Raw genomic sequence first — 16,411 nt, 5'->3', positions numbered from 1 at the left:
TTTTGAAAATTAAAATTTTTATCTCGTTGTCTGGTGAATGAAACACGATGAGACGACCGACAGCTGACGTCACCGAACTCGTGACGTGTTCGGAGACGAAACTATTGTGTTGTGTTATCATTGTTATCAGTTGTATTCTTAGCAATGATGTTTTTAAATTGAAACAAAGTAAGTTCGTAGAGAATATTGCGATGTATCGGAGTAATATACGTGTAATTATTTAATAATATTCCTATTAATTTCATAATTTTCACCGTTGCTTAATAAGTGAAACGATGTGTTCGCAGAATACTTATTTATAAACTCGAAGAGACTGGGAGATTTCATCGAGGGATCTGTTTTATGTACTACGTTGCGACGAAGACGAACGATTGATCTAGATATTCGAATCAATTATCGATGCTCTCATAGCGAAGTAATTATAAAAGTGTATAGTTTTTTCTAAATTGATTAACACACAGATATCGTAACTCGATATTATTTTATTGCTGAGTTGCAGATTTACTTTCACGAATGGTAGATTGCTGTGGTGATTTCGAGCCCAACAATGACCGATCATCATCTATCGTATCCGAAATGGCTGGCGTACGGAGTAGGTCATGTTTTGAACGACGTCTGCGCTTCGATGTGGTTCACGTATTTGTTGATATTCTTCAAGAAAGTACTCCAATTCAGCGATACAATATCAGGATCGGCGTTATTAATCGGTCAAGTTGCCGATGGAATATCGACACCTATAGTCGGTATTTTAGCTGATAAGAGATTCCAGCACAGAATATTCAAATACGGAAGGAGAAAAGTTTGGCATTTAGTCGGTAATACGAGCAGCAACTTGGGTGTTTTTAAAGTAAACTAGCTGAGAGCTGCAGCATGAGCTGATTGTTGTGTGTTTGTTTTTTTGTTTGCAGGAACGATATGTGTTATGAGCAGTTTCCCGTTTATATTTTCACCTTTTTTTGGATTCAAGACCGATGATCGGAGAGTCGAGTTTTTGTATTATTGCTTGTTCATCGTGGTGTTTCAATTTGGATGGGCTTCGACGCAGATTTCTCATCTTTCGTTGGTGAATGATTTGACTCCTCATGAGGACGAACGTACGAGTTTGTTTACTGTGAGGTGAGTTTCGAGATTACGTGGATAGGATTTTTTTTGATGGTTTACTACTGTCTTGTAATCTCGTAAGTTTTATTGATTTGATTCGAGGAAGTGTAAATCTGTAGTGATGGGTTGAAAAATGTATTATTTAGAAGTTAGAAATCTCAAATTTTGAAAAGATTTCAAAATTTTAAATTTTTAAAAAAAATTATTCAAAATTTCTCATACTTTTGTCAAAATAGAATTACATTTTCGACTACTGAAGTGTATTCCAACGTCTTTTAAAACAATTTGAAATTGCGGGAGGCTCCAGATCGACTCGAAAATTGTGGTAATTGATTTGTGGAACTTTTTGAAATTTTTTGACACTTTTCAAGTTGAAAAAAATGCACTTTCCACCTCGTTTCTTTAGATTTGAGATTTTCCTACCCTTTTTTTGATTCGGAATGTCGAAGCTATGACAAAATATAATTTTCAGCTGTCGAAGTTGATTTCAACGCGGTCTGGGGTCTGGAGAAATTTGAAATTGCTGGAGAAAATTCAGCTTTTGCTGAAGAGATGGCTAACAGTCTAGCTTATCTTTTTTGCCTTTTGCTCATGTGCCCTGCTATGCTTTTTTTGGTCAATATCGCCTGGAGAGTCTCAATTTGTTGCCAAAATACTCAAATAGTACTCATTTTTGCCAGTTAATTGATTGAGAAAACTTTTTTTTACAAAATTGCTGAATAAAATTCCAAAGTTGTCCCTTAAGGGTTTGTTCGTCTGACAAAAATTCCCAGAAATCCTGTTTTTTTTTTTTTTTTTACTTTAGGTTAAAAAAAGTTTTGTTTTTTACAAAAATTGTCAAAAAGTTCCAGTTTTGCTAAAATCGTCAAAAAGTCTCATATTTCGACTGAAGTGTCAAAAAGTTTTCTAAGTTTCATAAAAGTTACATTGTTAATCAAAATTTTTCAAAAATTCTAATTTTCACCAAAATTGACAAAACGTCTTAAATTTGGCTAAATTTCCTAAAAAAAAAATCATGTTTTTATGCTAAAACATCCAAAAAATATTGATTTTTGCCTCTGCTGTTTGAAAAGTTTTGTTTCTTATGTTAAATAAATCCTATTTTTTGTCAAAGTTGCTAAATGGTATTTTTCTACAAAATTTCCAAAAACCTGCTTTTTTGCCTTTTGACAAAATTCTCATGAAAGCCCTAATTTTTATTAAAAATTTTCAGAATGCCCATTTTTTCTAAATGTGGACAGAAAGTCTCATTTATTGCCTAAATTGTCACAGTACCTACTAATTTTTTTTAGAATTGTGTGAAACATACATTGTTTGCCAAAACTGTCAATCAAAAGGCTCTAATTTTTGTAAAAATTGGAAAAAAAGTCTTCTTTTTTTGAAATTTATTGATTTATCCATTAACTGTCTGAAAAGCTCTGTGTTTCCCCAAAATTGTCAAATAAAAGTGGTGTTTTTCGCCTCAAATAAGTCCAATGCTCTGCTAATATTTCCAAAAAGTCTTATTTTCACCAAAATATTTTCAAGTTCCAATTTTTGACAAAATTCCTTAATTAGATTTTTTGGCGATGCATTCAAAATTCCATTTTTGCAGATTGGTACCAAAAAGATATTTTAATCGTTTTCAAAAATCGAAAAATCAACTTCGGCAGCTCAAAATTTGGTTCTGAGGTTTGATGAATTTGACGTGCTCTTTCAGTGAGCCAAATTTCAACTCAATCGAAATTGACGGGGATCCCCCTCCTCTCCACCTTTCGTGAGCACATGGAGAAATTATTCTAGCCTTCCAGGATCAAATTTTTTTTTGATGCTCTACAACTTTTGTTTGAACATTTCTTTCATATTTGTGTGATTTAAAAAGTTATGGGATGACCAAAAAACCAAAATTTGGTTATATTTTTTTGAAAAAATTATTTTATTTTTGGAATCCCACGCTTTGATTACAAGAAATATGTTATTTATTGAATCATACCGGTATATTTATTCAATCAAAGGTTAATGACATCGAAAGTCTTATCAAATATACACATAAAGTATTGCAAATATAAAAATATGTACAAGTAGGTAACTAATGATTCTTATTTCCCGTTCATCGTATTTTTTCAGGTATTCGTTTACTGTTCTCTCCAACCTGGCAGTTTACGCATTACTTTATGTAATTTTTAAATCTACCCGCATGGGAAATGATTCCTTAATCGGACCTCACGACTTATATAATTTCCAAGTAAGTATCAAGAAAATCCAAAATCATCTTTATAGGCTACCTCTTCGATATCGAATTCCATACTTACGTCCAGTTTCTTTTCAGCTCGTAGCCTACATCGCAGTAGGTTTAGGAACCCTGATGTCAATCATATTTCACATCTTTATCGAAGATAAATCATACACAACTCTGGCAACCCACTCCGAGCAAACGTCCAGAACATCCATATTGACCAGTAAACGAACCTACGAAGCTATCTGCGTTTACATGTCAACCAGATTATTCGTAAATTTAGGACAAACGTATATTCCTTTATATTTACAAGATACGTTGCATTTACCATCGCAGTATTTGGCTGTTCTACCTTTCATCATGTTCATCACCGGTTACATAACCTCATTTATAATCAAACCTTTGAACGTGCAATTCGGTAGAAAAGTGAGTATCGTCATCGTCAAAATATTTACCGAAAATTTTTCATCGTATGACGTTATGGATATTATTTTGCTCGGTTCGAGCCAGTTGTTCAATCACATCGTGTCGATTCTATGCAAGCCAAGTGCGTTATCGAATTGTGATTTGATCAAAACACCATTCGTTAGTTTAAGAGTAAAAAAACACATGTTGGAATTTATTTTGGAAATTTTTCAACGCAAATGACACGCTGCAAACGAACGATTTGCCTGTATAGACTACGTTATCTGCTATCAAAGTCTATGAGAGACGATGATTTTACTATGGAATTATTTGTTCTTTCGTTGACAATACAATACCTACGAATGAGCTAGGAATTCGCATGATTTAAATATGTAAATGGGGTCCAAAGTATCATTGTCGTTGCATTTTTCGAATGTTTTACGAAAACAATGATTTTTCTGTTGAGAAAACTTGCACGTGGTTGAACAAAGTACAATACATGTCTCGAGTCTAGCGATGATTTTGAAAAATGAACTACCTACTTTGTTAATTTTGATCGATTTATCACACTTGTATGAATTTTTATAGGTGACTTATATGCTGAGCGCCTTTTTCGGATTGATTACATGTTTATGGATTCGAGTAGGACACGATGACTATTATAAATATTACGAAATTTACGCAGTCGTTGGATGTTACGGTGAGTAAATCGAGTAGAAGTAGAAATAAAGATCTTGGATGTATCGTTACCTATTTGAAATCGATTTACATTTTCAGGTGCTTTTGGATCTTTGATGTTGGTAACCAGTTTGGGTATTGTGAGCGATTTAATTGGTAGAAATACTGAAACTGGCGCTTTTGTCTTCGGCATAATGAGTTTTGCCGATAAAATAGCTAATGGATTGGTTGTCTTTGTGATAGAATACATGCAAGTTTGATATTTTTGTTCTTTGAAAAATAATACTTAAACTCTTGGGTTTTGAGTAAAATATGAACTGATAATAATTGTTTTTTTTTGCAGACGATCCTTCCAACCAGATAATCATTGCTATTATAAGCATATCTTATTCTATGTGTGTGGAACTGTTGCTATACTAGCTATCATTTCTGTGATGCAGATTAAACCCTCAGATTATATCGTTCTACAAGGTAATGTTTTATTTTTGTATTTTAATTACTTACCTGCTGAAATCTTTGTGATAAGGTGCCTAGTTCTCCTCCTTCTTGAAAAACATCTTTTGCAGGCAGTGAGACAGCTCAGTGGAATATTTTGTACTTACTAATGTTTGTATCATTTGTTTTAGAACCGGCTGTTAATAACGGAAACGAAATTCTTGCTCCTCAACATGCTGGTGATGATGATGATGAAGAAGACAAGAGAAACAATTCATCGTTGACTAATCAAATCAATAACGATTCGTTCGAAGCTTGAATCATTTCTAACATTTTATTACTTAATAATACCTGATGCATTTTACTTGTATCTAACATAATAATCTTCCTACCTTTTTCTATCACATTCCACATTTAGCTCTCTTCGTGAGTATGTTTTGTTTTTTAGTTGATTTTTTTATTCGTATTTTTATGTTGTTGAGTTGAATGAGATATCTAATTTGAGGAATTCAACGTTACCTACCAGTATAATTTATTTATACTGATCGATGATCTTTTATATTTTATATTGTAAATATGTTTTATATATATCGATGTGCAATATCAACGTTGCAATATCTGTGATAATCTAGTTTACCACATGGTTTATATTATATTGTTGTTGTACCATATTATTACGTATTTTAGGTACGGAACCGAACTCCTTCGCGAAGAAGGATTCATTGTTTAGGTATTTATATTACGAATCAGTTTTTCTAAATATCAGATTAACTAGTAAGAGTGTAGTTTGTATGAATTAACCAATTCGAATTCGAAGATTTAATTTAATGCCCCGAAGTATTTATTCCTATTCGAAGCTTGTTTGCAGCAGAAAAAGAAAATTGCCAAGTCAATTCTTTTCCACGAATATTCAATTTCGTCTTATTTTTATACCTATGATATTATAGTTATACCAAAAACTTGTTTTGATTGTTTACATTTTGTGTAATTAAATTGTTTTATTCATTTTAATACTATATTCTCGAGTTGAAGGAGAAATGCAACAGAAAACAGAAATAGGGGCAGCGTAGAGTTCCATAGCAACATCATCGGAATTTCATGTATGACGTCATCAAAACACCCTCGTTCGTCCGTCATTTTGTTTGTTGATACTTGATTTTCTGATTCTGAGAAATGTGGTTGTAAATTCAGATAATTCTGCAATAGTTATTGTGTAAAAGTATTCGAAAATGTTCGTCGAATTAATTTATTAGTGAATTAGAATTGTTTTTTTCGATGGAACAAGTATTAATTTAGAGTATATTAGCATCAATCGGTGTGATAGTGATAAGTTTCATGTGTAAATAGGACTTGATACTCGTACTTAGATCCTTGCTGAAGATTGGTGTTATTTGATCGGTTCTTTGATCGTGCTGATCTTATTTTCCTGCAGGTATGATATTTTCAATCTATTGTAAGCATAATTTTGGAAGAATTTCGTAGTGATAAGGATAAGGTTCGTTAACCGAACTCAAAATTGGACGTTGGTTTGGTTCGATGGAAGAAAGGATCTCTCTTTCGATATTTCATTTAGAATTCCGGTCGTTGATCCAGAATCGGAATGTGAAAGAGAAAAGAACTAGCTAGCGAATGATCCCTGTTGATAGTTTGTTTACACATTTAGAAAATAAGTCGAACAGTTTTCTCACTAGTAACTTCATCAAACGTATAATAAAGCTCTTAAATTCCAATCACTTGAACCATATACGGTTTTGAAAAGTGACATTCTTATTAAGTAAATACAATTAGAATTGATTTCTTCCTCGAAAAATAAAAGCGAAAACAAACTTCCGTATAGACATTGTACGAACAACATTTTGAGAGCATTTCTCATTCTCATTCTGTTTCATTTTACCTACTCAACAATAATGAATAGTATGAATTCTGTCGTTTACAATATTCTTCGATATCATTATGAATAAAAAAAAAGGAGATTATAAAAAATTCAGGGCACATGGTTGATAAAATGATAATTTTCAACTAATTAACATGGGTTATTATTGTCTATACCTGGAGCAATCTTGAGTATCACCGATTATATCTATCACTTCGTTATCTGATAAATCAGTATTAGTGTTGCTTTCTACATCTACGTTATGGTAAGACACATTACTAGAGGATTCGTCTTCTTTGAGTTGATGCTGAGTATCTTGGAAGTTACGACATTGGAAGAAGGAATGATTTTTCGATGAATAATCCATCGGACAATCTGAAACAAAGTAATTGACGTTGAATTATAACTCAAAAATCCATGTAGGTACTTGATGATGAAACTCATGAGCATATAGGAAACATTTTGTGTACCTCTACCTACCGTTATTCACTGGTAAATAATTGTTTATTAGGTTTTCCTTTACTGATGGAATCTGCTTGTCGACTTTTTTATCGTCGCTCATCTTTCTCAGTTGTTTTTTATGCTTCATTCGTCTATTTTGGAACCACGTTTTAACCTGTAATTGTTTGTTGATTGTTAAACATTGGCTAGGGAAAGATGAACGATGACAGCTGATGAGCTGAAGATTATTGACTCACTTGAGTTTCGGATAAATGCAGAGCAGAAGCTAATTCTACCCTTTCCGGTGTACTTAGATATCGTTGAGCTTCAAACCGTTTCTCTAAACCGGTCAATTGATGATCTGAAAACACTGTTCGGGCTTTTCTTCGTCTGCATTGCTTACTTATGAAATCTGTACCCGCTGTGAAGAAAGGACCGAAGGGTAAACCTAAAAAGTATCATAGTATAAAGTTTCACGAATTCCATCGAGGGTTAGTTTCGATCCGACTGTTGTAGTGTAGCCTACCTTGTTGTCCTAAGAAAAATGATGTATCAGCGTAACCGGAATTATTGGGATGAACGTATTGTGAAGAGTAGCCAGTCAAATAAGCAGCAGCTACTGCTGCATGAGGAATGAACGTGTAACAATCGGAAGAACTGGTGTTTACATTTTTGTGGAGCGATGTTACCTGTAAAATGGTTTATTTGATGAGAGAATTGATTGAAAATTGAAAATGATACGTGGATTGTTTTACAAAATTGAGAGCTGTTTGCAAAGATATTGTATTAGGTAGGTAGGTATTTTGTATAACTAGTTAGTTAGGTACTTCATCTGCGTACATAGATTCTGCCTCTGATCTATTTTGTTATTTTCTGCTATTAGTAATTTAGATAGGTACGTAGATTTTCCATTCGTTCGGTGTAGATACTCGTATAATTGAATCGCGAATAAAATGAAAATCAACTGAAATTGTGTAAATGTGTTTGGAGAAATTGAATAAGTACGTGAGATGGTAGTTTTCAGTTTTCACGCAATTAAACGAATGCGCAATGTCGTTGATTTGTTGGTCTTGCAAAACGGCGGTACGGTTTCGAAGCGAAACGCCCTTTATCGGCCCTCCTTTTTTCCCTGTAATTTGTAGGTATGTGCAAAGGGCTGTGAAAAATATTCGTGTATATGGTTTTAAACGGAGAATATTTTGTTTAGACAGCTAGAGAGGTGAAAGGTGATGAGTTTTATTATATCTGTTAGTAGCCTATTTAGTCTTTATTGATAATTTATGGTGGTTTATTGGCATAGCTAGATGTGAATCATTCTATAATTAGTGTTGCTTGTGTATGAAATTGAAAATGCCATGGTTGCTGAAAGGAAAAAAATTAATCGATGTTATTTTTTGAAATTTTTTTGAGGTGTTCTGCTTGGAAAATGATTTAAAGATGGAATTTTCATTGTACGTGGGTATCAAAAATATCCACCTACACTTTTTTCATTTTTATATGTCATTAATATGCAATGTTTGAAAGAAGACAAAAGTGCAATACCTACCTAAGGTTTACTAATACTGGTATGCTTCAGTGCAACGCCTCTTTGATTAAACATAGGCAACCTTTTCAACCTACGAGTATGATCAGATTTTTAAACATTTGATAAAAGGAATAATTGTACTTCCGCCGATCTTCTGGGACAAATTTTTTCTTGCAGGGGACACCCTAAGGGACATTAAAGCAAACTTGCCAAAAAAAAGTTGGCCTTACTGGCAAAATGGCGGCCATTTCGATTGGCAGGTTAGCCCGAAATCGCAGATATTGCTTTCCAACATAAGACTACCTAGCACGAAAATTTCTGAACTGGACAAACCTAGATCGAAAGAGCATGCTAAAATTTATCGCCAGCTAAAATTTCAAGTGCTAAAGGGCATTATTTAATTTTTGGTGAATTTTTGTAAATGAAATTTGAGACAAAAATGGTGGGGAAAAAATCAAAATTTTACCAAATTGGCCAAAAAAGCTGAAATTTGGGATGTGTTCTATATTTTCGGCGTGCTAAATCGACTGGAAACGGTCTCAAAACGTTTTGAGAAGTTCTGGAGCTTCCAGCACATTTTGAAATTTGAAATTACTACATATAAAATTTCATCAAGTAAAGCTGGAAATCCCAAATAAACACGCTATTAAGTCGACTGCAGATGAGTTTGAGTCATTTTGGAGCCTCCAGTGACCTTTTTAAAAATTCTTGGAGCCTCCAGTAAATTTTTGAAATTTTAAATTTCCACAAAATTTCATCAAAATGCAGTTGGAAGGTTGAAACTAATTCAGTAAACTAATTTCAATACGATGTGAAGTCGAATGCAGGTAGATTTCAAGTCGTTTTGGAGCCTCCAGCGACTTTTTAGAAATTACTGGAGCCTCCATGTAAATTTTTGAAACTTGAATTTTCTACAAAATTTTATAAAATTGGGTTGAAAAGCCAATCCTAGAATTTTGATACATTAATGCTATTTTTGGATGAAAATGAGAAAATAATATCGCATATTTCCTCATGAGCTAATTGAAAAAAAATCGAATTCAACTCATCACTTGTGTACTTTGATAATTAGGGATTCTTCAAAAAAAGTAGGTAGCTAGGTACTTATGATGATTTCCAAAGCAAAATTTTTTTTTTCCAAAATCGGAATGTGCGATTTTAAAATGAAAATCCTAAAGTCATTTTTAAAATTAAGTAGTCAAGTAGGCCTAGATACCCTAATTTCCTTTGAGAAATTGTTGATGGATTGCTTATCTATCTAGGTTCTAGGCAAACCATGATGAGCCTACATCATTCAAGTGTACTGCTCAATGTCGTCTGAGAATGAGAGTGCCTAATCGAGAATTGAGTACCCCTTCATCAAATTGAATTGATGTATTTGAAAAATCTGCTGTTGATAGTTCAGCATCTTTTGTAAAAATCGTCAAAAGAAAATTGCGTTTTTTGGCCCAAATTGTCAAAGCATCTTGCTTACTGCTAAATTTTTTCGATAATCTTATTCTTTATCGAAAATTGCTAGGAAGTCTTGCTTTGTTGCCACTTCAAAAAAGTTTCAGTTTTCGCCAAAAATTAGAGAGAAAAGGTTCTGCAGTAGATATTCCAAAATTCATTGCAAACAATGTCATATTTGATTGTCCAAAATTTAATAACTCTAGATTATTACATAAAATTTCTCGTAATCAAAATCCTTTTTTAGAAAATAATTATTGTGAACTACTTAAATTTATTCGAGATATTAAGTACAATGATTTAATTTAAGATGTATTATTTACTGATATCAAGTCACTTATGTATCTAATACCTTGTGACTGTTTAAACAATATAATATTAGAAAAAAAAAAAAAAAAATTCTGTTTTCAGCTAAATTCTGAAGAAAAAAAAATCAGTCGTTTTCAAAAATTGAAAAAAATACTGATTTTGTAGCCCAAGTTGTAAGAAAATTTACTTCTTCAACCAAATTGAGAAAAAAATATTCTGTTATTCTCTAAATTCAACAATTGCAAGAAAGTTCTTTTTTTCAGTTTTTTAATCAAACTTTGAAGTTTTCGATATATTTATTTTCTTCTTTCAGAATTTTCATTTTATCTTTTTCCCTTTGAAAATAAAACAATTTTTGACTTGAATAGGTACATTTCAACTCGATCCCCTTTCTCGAAATTGGACCATTTGGAAAATTTACCTCCATGAGGTCCTTCTTCTTTTGCATTTCCAAAAGGTTCAGTTTTCGGGCAAAAATTGTCAAGAGGTCCTGCTTTTTATCCAAAACTGTTGAAAAGTCCTTTTTTCAAAATTGCAAATAAGTCCTGCCTTTTTTTCATTTGCAAAAATCAAACTTTCAAGTTTTCCATTTAGGTATTTTCTTCTTCTTTTCTAATTTTATTCTTATTTTTTCATTTTATTGAGAGTAGAACAGTTTTAATTTGAATACGTTTTGACTCGACTCCCCTTTTACCAAATTGAAACATTTGGAAAATCTGCTGTTGAAAGTTCTTCTTTTTCAAAAATTTTCGAAAAGTCGTGCTTTTTGACACAAAATGTCAAAAAGATTCGTCAAAATTTCCAAAAAAAAACTTTCTCTCTGCAAAAATTGTCAAAGAAACTTCCTATTTTTCCAAAATTTCAAAAAAATTCTACTTTTTTCATTTTTTTCAATCAAATTCTTGAATTTTTCGTTTATTTTCTTCTCCTTTTAGAACTTGAATACTTTTTAATTTTTTTCCCCATTTTTTTTGAAAGTAAAACAATTTCGACTTGACTCGATCTCTTTTCACGAAATTGAAATATTGGAAAAATCTTCCGCTAAAAAACCTTTATTTGCACAAAATGTTAGAAAGTCCTGTTTTTTTTTCTGTTAAAATTGCCCCCAAGTCCTACTTTGCGACTAAAAATGTTAGGAAGTCTTGCTTTTTGGTGAAACTTATCAGAAAGTCCTGCTTTTTGCAGGTAAGTCCTGCCTTTTTCCATTTTTGAAATCAAATTTTCAATTTTTCCATTTAGGTAAGGTATCTACTACTTACAGATTTTCTTCTTTCCGAATTTTTTTTCCCCCCATTTAATTAAAAGTAGAGCAATTTTTATTTGAATACGTTTTGACTCGACTAAAAATTTCCAGACAGTTCTCCTTTTTGCAAAAACTGTCAAAAAATCTTCCTGATTCACCAAAATTGCTAAAAAAAATTCTGCTTTTTTTCTTTTATTTTTTCAAATCGAATTTTCGAATTATTCGTTCATTTCTGATCATTTCAGAACTCGGATTTTTTTTCATTTTTTCTCATTCTTTTTGAAACAAAAAAAATTTTTATTTGGCTCGATCCCTTTTCACAACGTTGAAATGTTCGAAAAAATCTTCTCTTACAAGTCCTTTTTTTTACAAAAATGTGAGGAAATCCTGCTTCGTGGCTAAAATTTCCAAAAAAAATGTGCTTTTTGACTAAAATTGTATAGAATTTTCAATTTTCTTGTCTCATTCTTCTTGAAAGTAGAAAAATTTCGACTGTAATATATTTTCACTCTATCTCCTTTTGCCAAATTGAAAGATTTGAAAAATTCTACTGTATTAAAGAACAGCTGATGTCTTGCAAAATAAATCAAAATTGTTAAGAAGTCCTATTTTTCAATCAAAAATGTTTACATTTATTTTTCCATGTCCAAAAGCTGTCTTTTTTCAAAATTTTGAGATTTATTTCCTTTAAAAATTTGTTTTAGTTTTAGTTGCCAACGAAAAAATTATCGTCGAAGAATATTGTTATCTTGAATAATTTTCAGCTGTCCCTCCTCCCACCATTCTCCTCCTTAGAAAACAAATCTGTGAAGATATTTCCTTTTGGAATTACTGCTTTTGCATGTTGTCCTGCTTTTAGATACCTACCTACCTATACCTACCTACCTTTCAATTTTCATTATTTTTGAGATGTTCAATAAGGTACATACATTGTAAATTATAGGAGCTATTAAATAACACTAAATGCATTTTTTTTTTTTTTTTAGTAAAAACAAGGAACTGTTTGGATTTTTTTGTTGTCAATTTTGATTTTCTAGTCACTAGAAGTATTTAAACGTTTCATCTACAAAATCTTCATATTTCAGCAAAATTCTTTTCACCTTCAAATGTATTTTTTCGTCCTGTGTCCAATAATTTGCAAGTTGATTGGTATCATTTTGTGTTCCTGTTTTTCAATAAATTTCAGCTCGAGTGTGAGTAATTTGAGATAATTTTGTGGATCTTTTATTTATTAAGTGGTACTCAGCTCACAGTTTTGAAAAAAGATGTTTTTGATCAAGTTTTAGTTTGTGAAAGCTTAAAAAAATTTCAGAACTTGTAGAAAAAATGAAAAAATTATAGTAAAGATCTTACCTGTCTGGTGGATTCATTTCTTAATTTAGCAGGAAATAGGATATCGTCGATTAAGAAGGACGTCTTGTTTCCAGAAACATTGCTGTTATGATTAGTATTACTAGCAGGATTCTCATTAACGTTGGTAGTATTTGCGCAATTCATACGGCGATTTTCTATCGACACGAACGAACCCAATATATCCATGAAAAAAGGTACACTCGCGAACAGCCTCGAAAGGCGAAATATTTCAAAATTATCCTACCTATCAAATAATCGTCGACGCGAAAATTTACCAAAAAAAAAAAGAACTCCAACAACACCCCACAAAAATTTCAATTTCTGCCTGCGATAATGTTTTTTTTCTCTTTTTCAAATACCCATAGCTGTATAGATAGGTAGGTACTAATCGCTAGAGATATTTAGTAATAATAGTATAGGTACACGAGAGAGAGACGCGAAATACGCGGCGGCAAATTTTGCGAATAGGATGAGACAGCGAAACTAGCTTATTAGTGGTTTGTGGTAAGAAAATAGAGGTAATGAGGCTTAAAATCGTCAAATCACCCCGAAAAGAAGGTAAATGACAACCATTTGAGCAGATAAGCCTGTGCGCGACTTGACAACTTTGTTTCTATTGGAGGATCGATTTGTAACACCGTAATTCTATTGGTTTCAATTTAAGGGTAAAAAGACGCCCCTATAAACGCGTCACTATAGAAACCGCGGGCTCCCTTGCTGGGGCCAGGCTGGGACGCGGACGGGGGGCGCGGCGACCTTTCATTAACACTTCGTTTACCTATCCTTTTCCCTGTGTACCCCTCTATACTATGTTAAACGGTTCTAAAAGCGACGTTTTCGTGCCCCCCGAATACCCTTTCACTGCAGTAAGAAGGTTTTGCCATGTTTATGCAATTTCGCACCAATGTTCATTTATCTGCGTATATATATCGCAGGTAAGGTACCATACCACTGTCGGGTGGAAGGCGAGGTGGAGGTGGTGGAAACATACAACGATTTCAAAAACGCTATAATGATCCGCTTTTCCTCTCTATCTATCTTGTTTATTCTTAATACGAAAAAAAGCAGCTTCGTGAAAGCTCGGTTTTTTTACGTGCCGAGTTATCTTGAGATAAATTTTGTTTCCGTTTCGATATTTTTCTTCGCTCGCGTGAGATGAATTTAACGTGAAATTTTGTTTCGAATGCTAGTATATGAGCGAGAGGCGCGGAATAAGGGATGAGTTTTAAAGGAAATGAGGGTTGGTGGGTGAGGAAAAGGGACGGTGAGGTGATTAGAATTTTTTTTCAATTTGTTTGAGATATTAACCATCCAAGGGTAGAAAAATGGGCTTTCTAAAATTTGAAAGTGCAAATATTTGCTTTTTTGAATCGGAGAGACAATTTCAATGACTTTTGAGGTTTTTCCATCTTCCAGATCTTTCTGAAATCAATAAATAACAAAAGATGAAGGAAAGGGTGGGATGAGGAGGTCAATTTTTTCAAATGTCGTTGACAACAAATTCTATCAATTTACCCATAAGCTTTTGCCGAATGCTTTTATGGAATGGAGCTCGGATTGAAGAAGGGCGGAGAAGGTTAGAGTGGCTTCGATTTAAAAAGTTCGAATTTACATCGCTTTCAAGACTCCCAAGAGCTGAATCATTCAATTTCAAGAATTGTTTTTTGACTAAAGAATTGAAGGAAATACTCCCAAGTCATTCTTAGGGGGTCTGTATCTTGTGACGAACTGAAGAGGAGGAGGAGGAGGAGGAGGAGGGGTTTAAGTATCTTGAAAATTAATATTTTAGCAATCTTCAAACATTTTGGCATCCCGTTTGCTTTCTTCGATTCAAAAACCAATGAATTTTTTACTTCAGTAGGCTTCTTTAAAAGGATTTTGTACCACAAAATTTTTCAAAATGCTTAATTCTGTAAGTACTCCAATGCAAAAAGGATGGAAGTCCTATGACCTGGCATAAGGAAAGGAGGTTAGTGTGTTCAGTGCAGTTTTGAGAAACAGGAATTTCAAATTTTGAACTGAAAAGTTTTAAATCCCTGTTTCTCAAAACTGCACTGAATACATTAACCTCCTTACCTTATGCCAGGTCATAGGACTTCCATCCTTTTTGCATTGGAGTACAGAATTGCGAAAATCTGCGGAATTCGACAATTTTGTGGACTAAAAAAATTGATAAACAATTCGAAGACAATACTTAGGAATATTTGAAACCAACTGCCTTAAAATTTAGGAAATTATTCAACTCAAAAATAAGGAATTTTGAGTCAAAGATTTCAATTTCCTGTAAGAATTTCGAATTGCTGTAAAAGAATCAAAAACGAAGTTGAGCTTATAAACATTTTTCCGATGTTTTGCAGACATTTAATAGCCAATAAGTTGAGAATTTTTTTCTCAAAAGAAGCCTCCAACGCAATTTTTGATGTTTTAAAAATTTTTGAATTTTCTTAGAAGATGTGTAAATTGATTTGGTCTGCTGAAAATTCAAATCTGGCTCATCCTCGACCTGTTTAACGAGTTCATTCGCAATTAGAACGATTTCCAGGTGACCATCTCGAGTGTGCTTTTGACCAGTAGGGACAAAAAATTTGAAAAAATCAAAAATTTTCCGCTTGTTGGGACATTTTTGAAATTCGTACGAATCATCACTCTCCGGATGTGGATCCCTCCTTTTCCAGGCATTCCGGAGCCTCCAGCGCAATTTTAGATTTTTTCGATTTTTTTTTTTTTGAATTTTTTCAAAAAGCATGGAAACTAGTTTTGGCTACCAAAAATCAGGTTTATCCTCGACCTGTTCAACATGCTTATTCACAATTATTGGGGCGATTCCTAACTGGACACCACGAGAGTTTTTTTGACCATAATATATTTTATGAGGTGATAAATTTGAATAATCTACAATTGTCTATTGTATAGTGAATTCTCGAAATTTGCGCGAATCGTCTTATTGTTCCTGAAACCGAACCCTTCCTCCATCCATGGATGCAACTTTCACGATTTTTAGCTATTCTTCAACGCGCAGCACGATTTTTGATTTTTCAAGTGTTTTTAAATTTCTCTAAGTCGCAGAAATTGATTTAGGAAGCTAAAAATTGAGTTCCGGCTGTTTTTGAGGATTGTTACCAATTCGAAGGTGCTGAGTTTTTAAACATTCATTTTATTTTTATACTTCAAAAAATTCTACAATATTTTTTTTTTCTAAATCTCATCATTTCCAAGGTATTTTTGATACATTTTATTAATATCTGAGGGCTGAAAAATGTTCTCAACTTGTTTCGCTAAATTATCCGAACTTTTAACACCAGACATTCCCTGCCTCCCCCTTTATCTTTCATGCTAATTATCCAGATGTGATTCGAACAAATTTTGGAAGCGAATGTTGGAAAC

The 16,411-nt window shown here is 33.0% G+C and overlaps 2 protein-coding genes across 3 annotated transcripts; one reads left to right on the top strand and one right to left on the bottom strand.

Moving 5' to 3' along the window:
• The first annotated feature begins 38 nt into the window (after positions 1–38).
• On the top strand, positions 39–5,845 carry LOC135840204 (major facilitator superfamily domain-containing protein 12-like). Of its 2 annotated transcripts, none has more exons than XM_065356609.1 (10): positions 39–168; positions 288–415; positions 500–815; positions 909–1,116; positions 3,208–3,325; positions 3,410–3,742; positions 4,310–4,421; positions 4,499–4,649; positions 4,743–4,870; positions 5,026–5,845. In XM_065356609.1, exons 3-10 carry the CDS (start codon positions 548–550, stop codon positions 5,151–5,153), a joined length of 1,446 nt encoding a protein of 481 aa, XP_065212681.1. In that variant the 5' UTR covers positions 39–168; positions 288–415; positions 500–547; the 3' UTR covers positions 5,154–5,845. The 2 variants fall into 2 exon arrangements, with proteins under 2 accessions (XP_065212681.1, XP_065212682.1); XM_065356610.1 differs by having other exon boundaries at positions 134–212.
• A 668-nt stretch (positions 5,846–6,513) lies between these two features.
• Positions 6,514–13,568, bottom strand: LOC135840206 (brain-specific homeobox protein homolog). Its single transcript, XM_065356615.1, has 5 exons — positions 13,028–13,568; positions 7,675–7,837; positions 7,406–7,596; positions 7,188–7,323; positions 6,514–7,082 (listed from the first exon to the last, which is right to left on the bottom strand). Exons 1-5 carry the CDS (start codon positions 13,211–13,213, stop codon positions 6,871–6,873), a joined length of 888 nt encoding a protein of 295 aa, XP_065212687.1. The 5' UTR covers positions 13,214–13,568; the 3' UTR covers positions 6,514–6,870.
• Between the last annotated feature and the right edge of the window lie 2,843 nt (positions 13,569–16,411).

The sequence above is a fragment of the Planococcus citri genome, chromosome 3 (genome assembly GCF_950023065.1).
Source record: "Planococcus citri chromosome 3, ihPlaCitr1.1, whole genome shotgun sequence".
In the NCBI taxonomy this organism is placed as follows: Eukaryota; Metazoa; Arthropoda; class Insecta; order Hemiptera; family Pseudococcidae; genus Planococcus; species Planococcus citri.
This window is presented reverse-complemented; position numbering and strand designations above follow the sequence as displayed.

Bases quoted from the DNA above. Each gene is read 5' to 3' on its own strand.
- LOC135840204 (XM_065356609.1), top strand. From the start codon at position 548: ATGACCGATCATCATCTATCGTATCCGAAATGGCTGGCGTACGGAGTA. The intron at 1,117-3,207 runs GTGAGTTTCGAG...GTATTTTTTCAG, and splicing joins ACGAGTTTGTTTACTGTGAG to GTATTCGTTTACTGTTCTCT. The intron at 4,422-4,498 runs GTGAGTAAATCG...TTACATTTTCAG, and splicing joins CGCAGTCGTTGGATGTTACG to GTGCTTTTGGATCTTTGATG.
- LOC135840206 (XM_065356615.1), bottom strand. From the start codon at position 13,213: ATGGATATATTGGGTTCGTTCGTGTCGATAGAAAATCGCCGTATGAAT. The intron at 7,838-13,027 runs GTAAGATCTTTA...ACCATTTTACAG, and splicing joins GAAATGAATCCACCAGACAG to GTAACATCGCTCCACAAAAA. The intron at 7,324-7,405 runs GTGAGTCAATAA...AAACAATTACAG, and splicing joins TGCATTTATCCGAAACTCAA to GTTAAAACGTGGTTCCAAAA.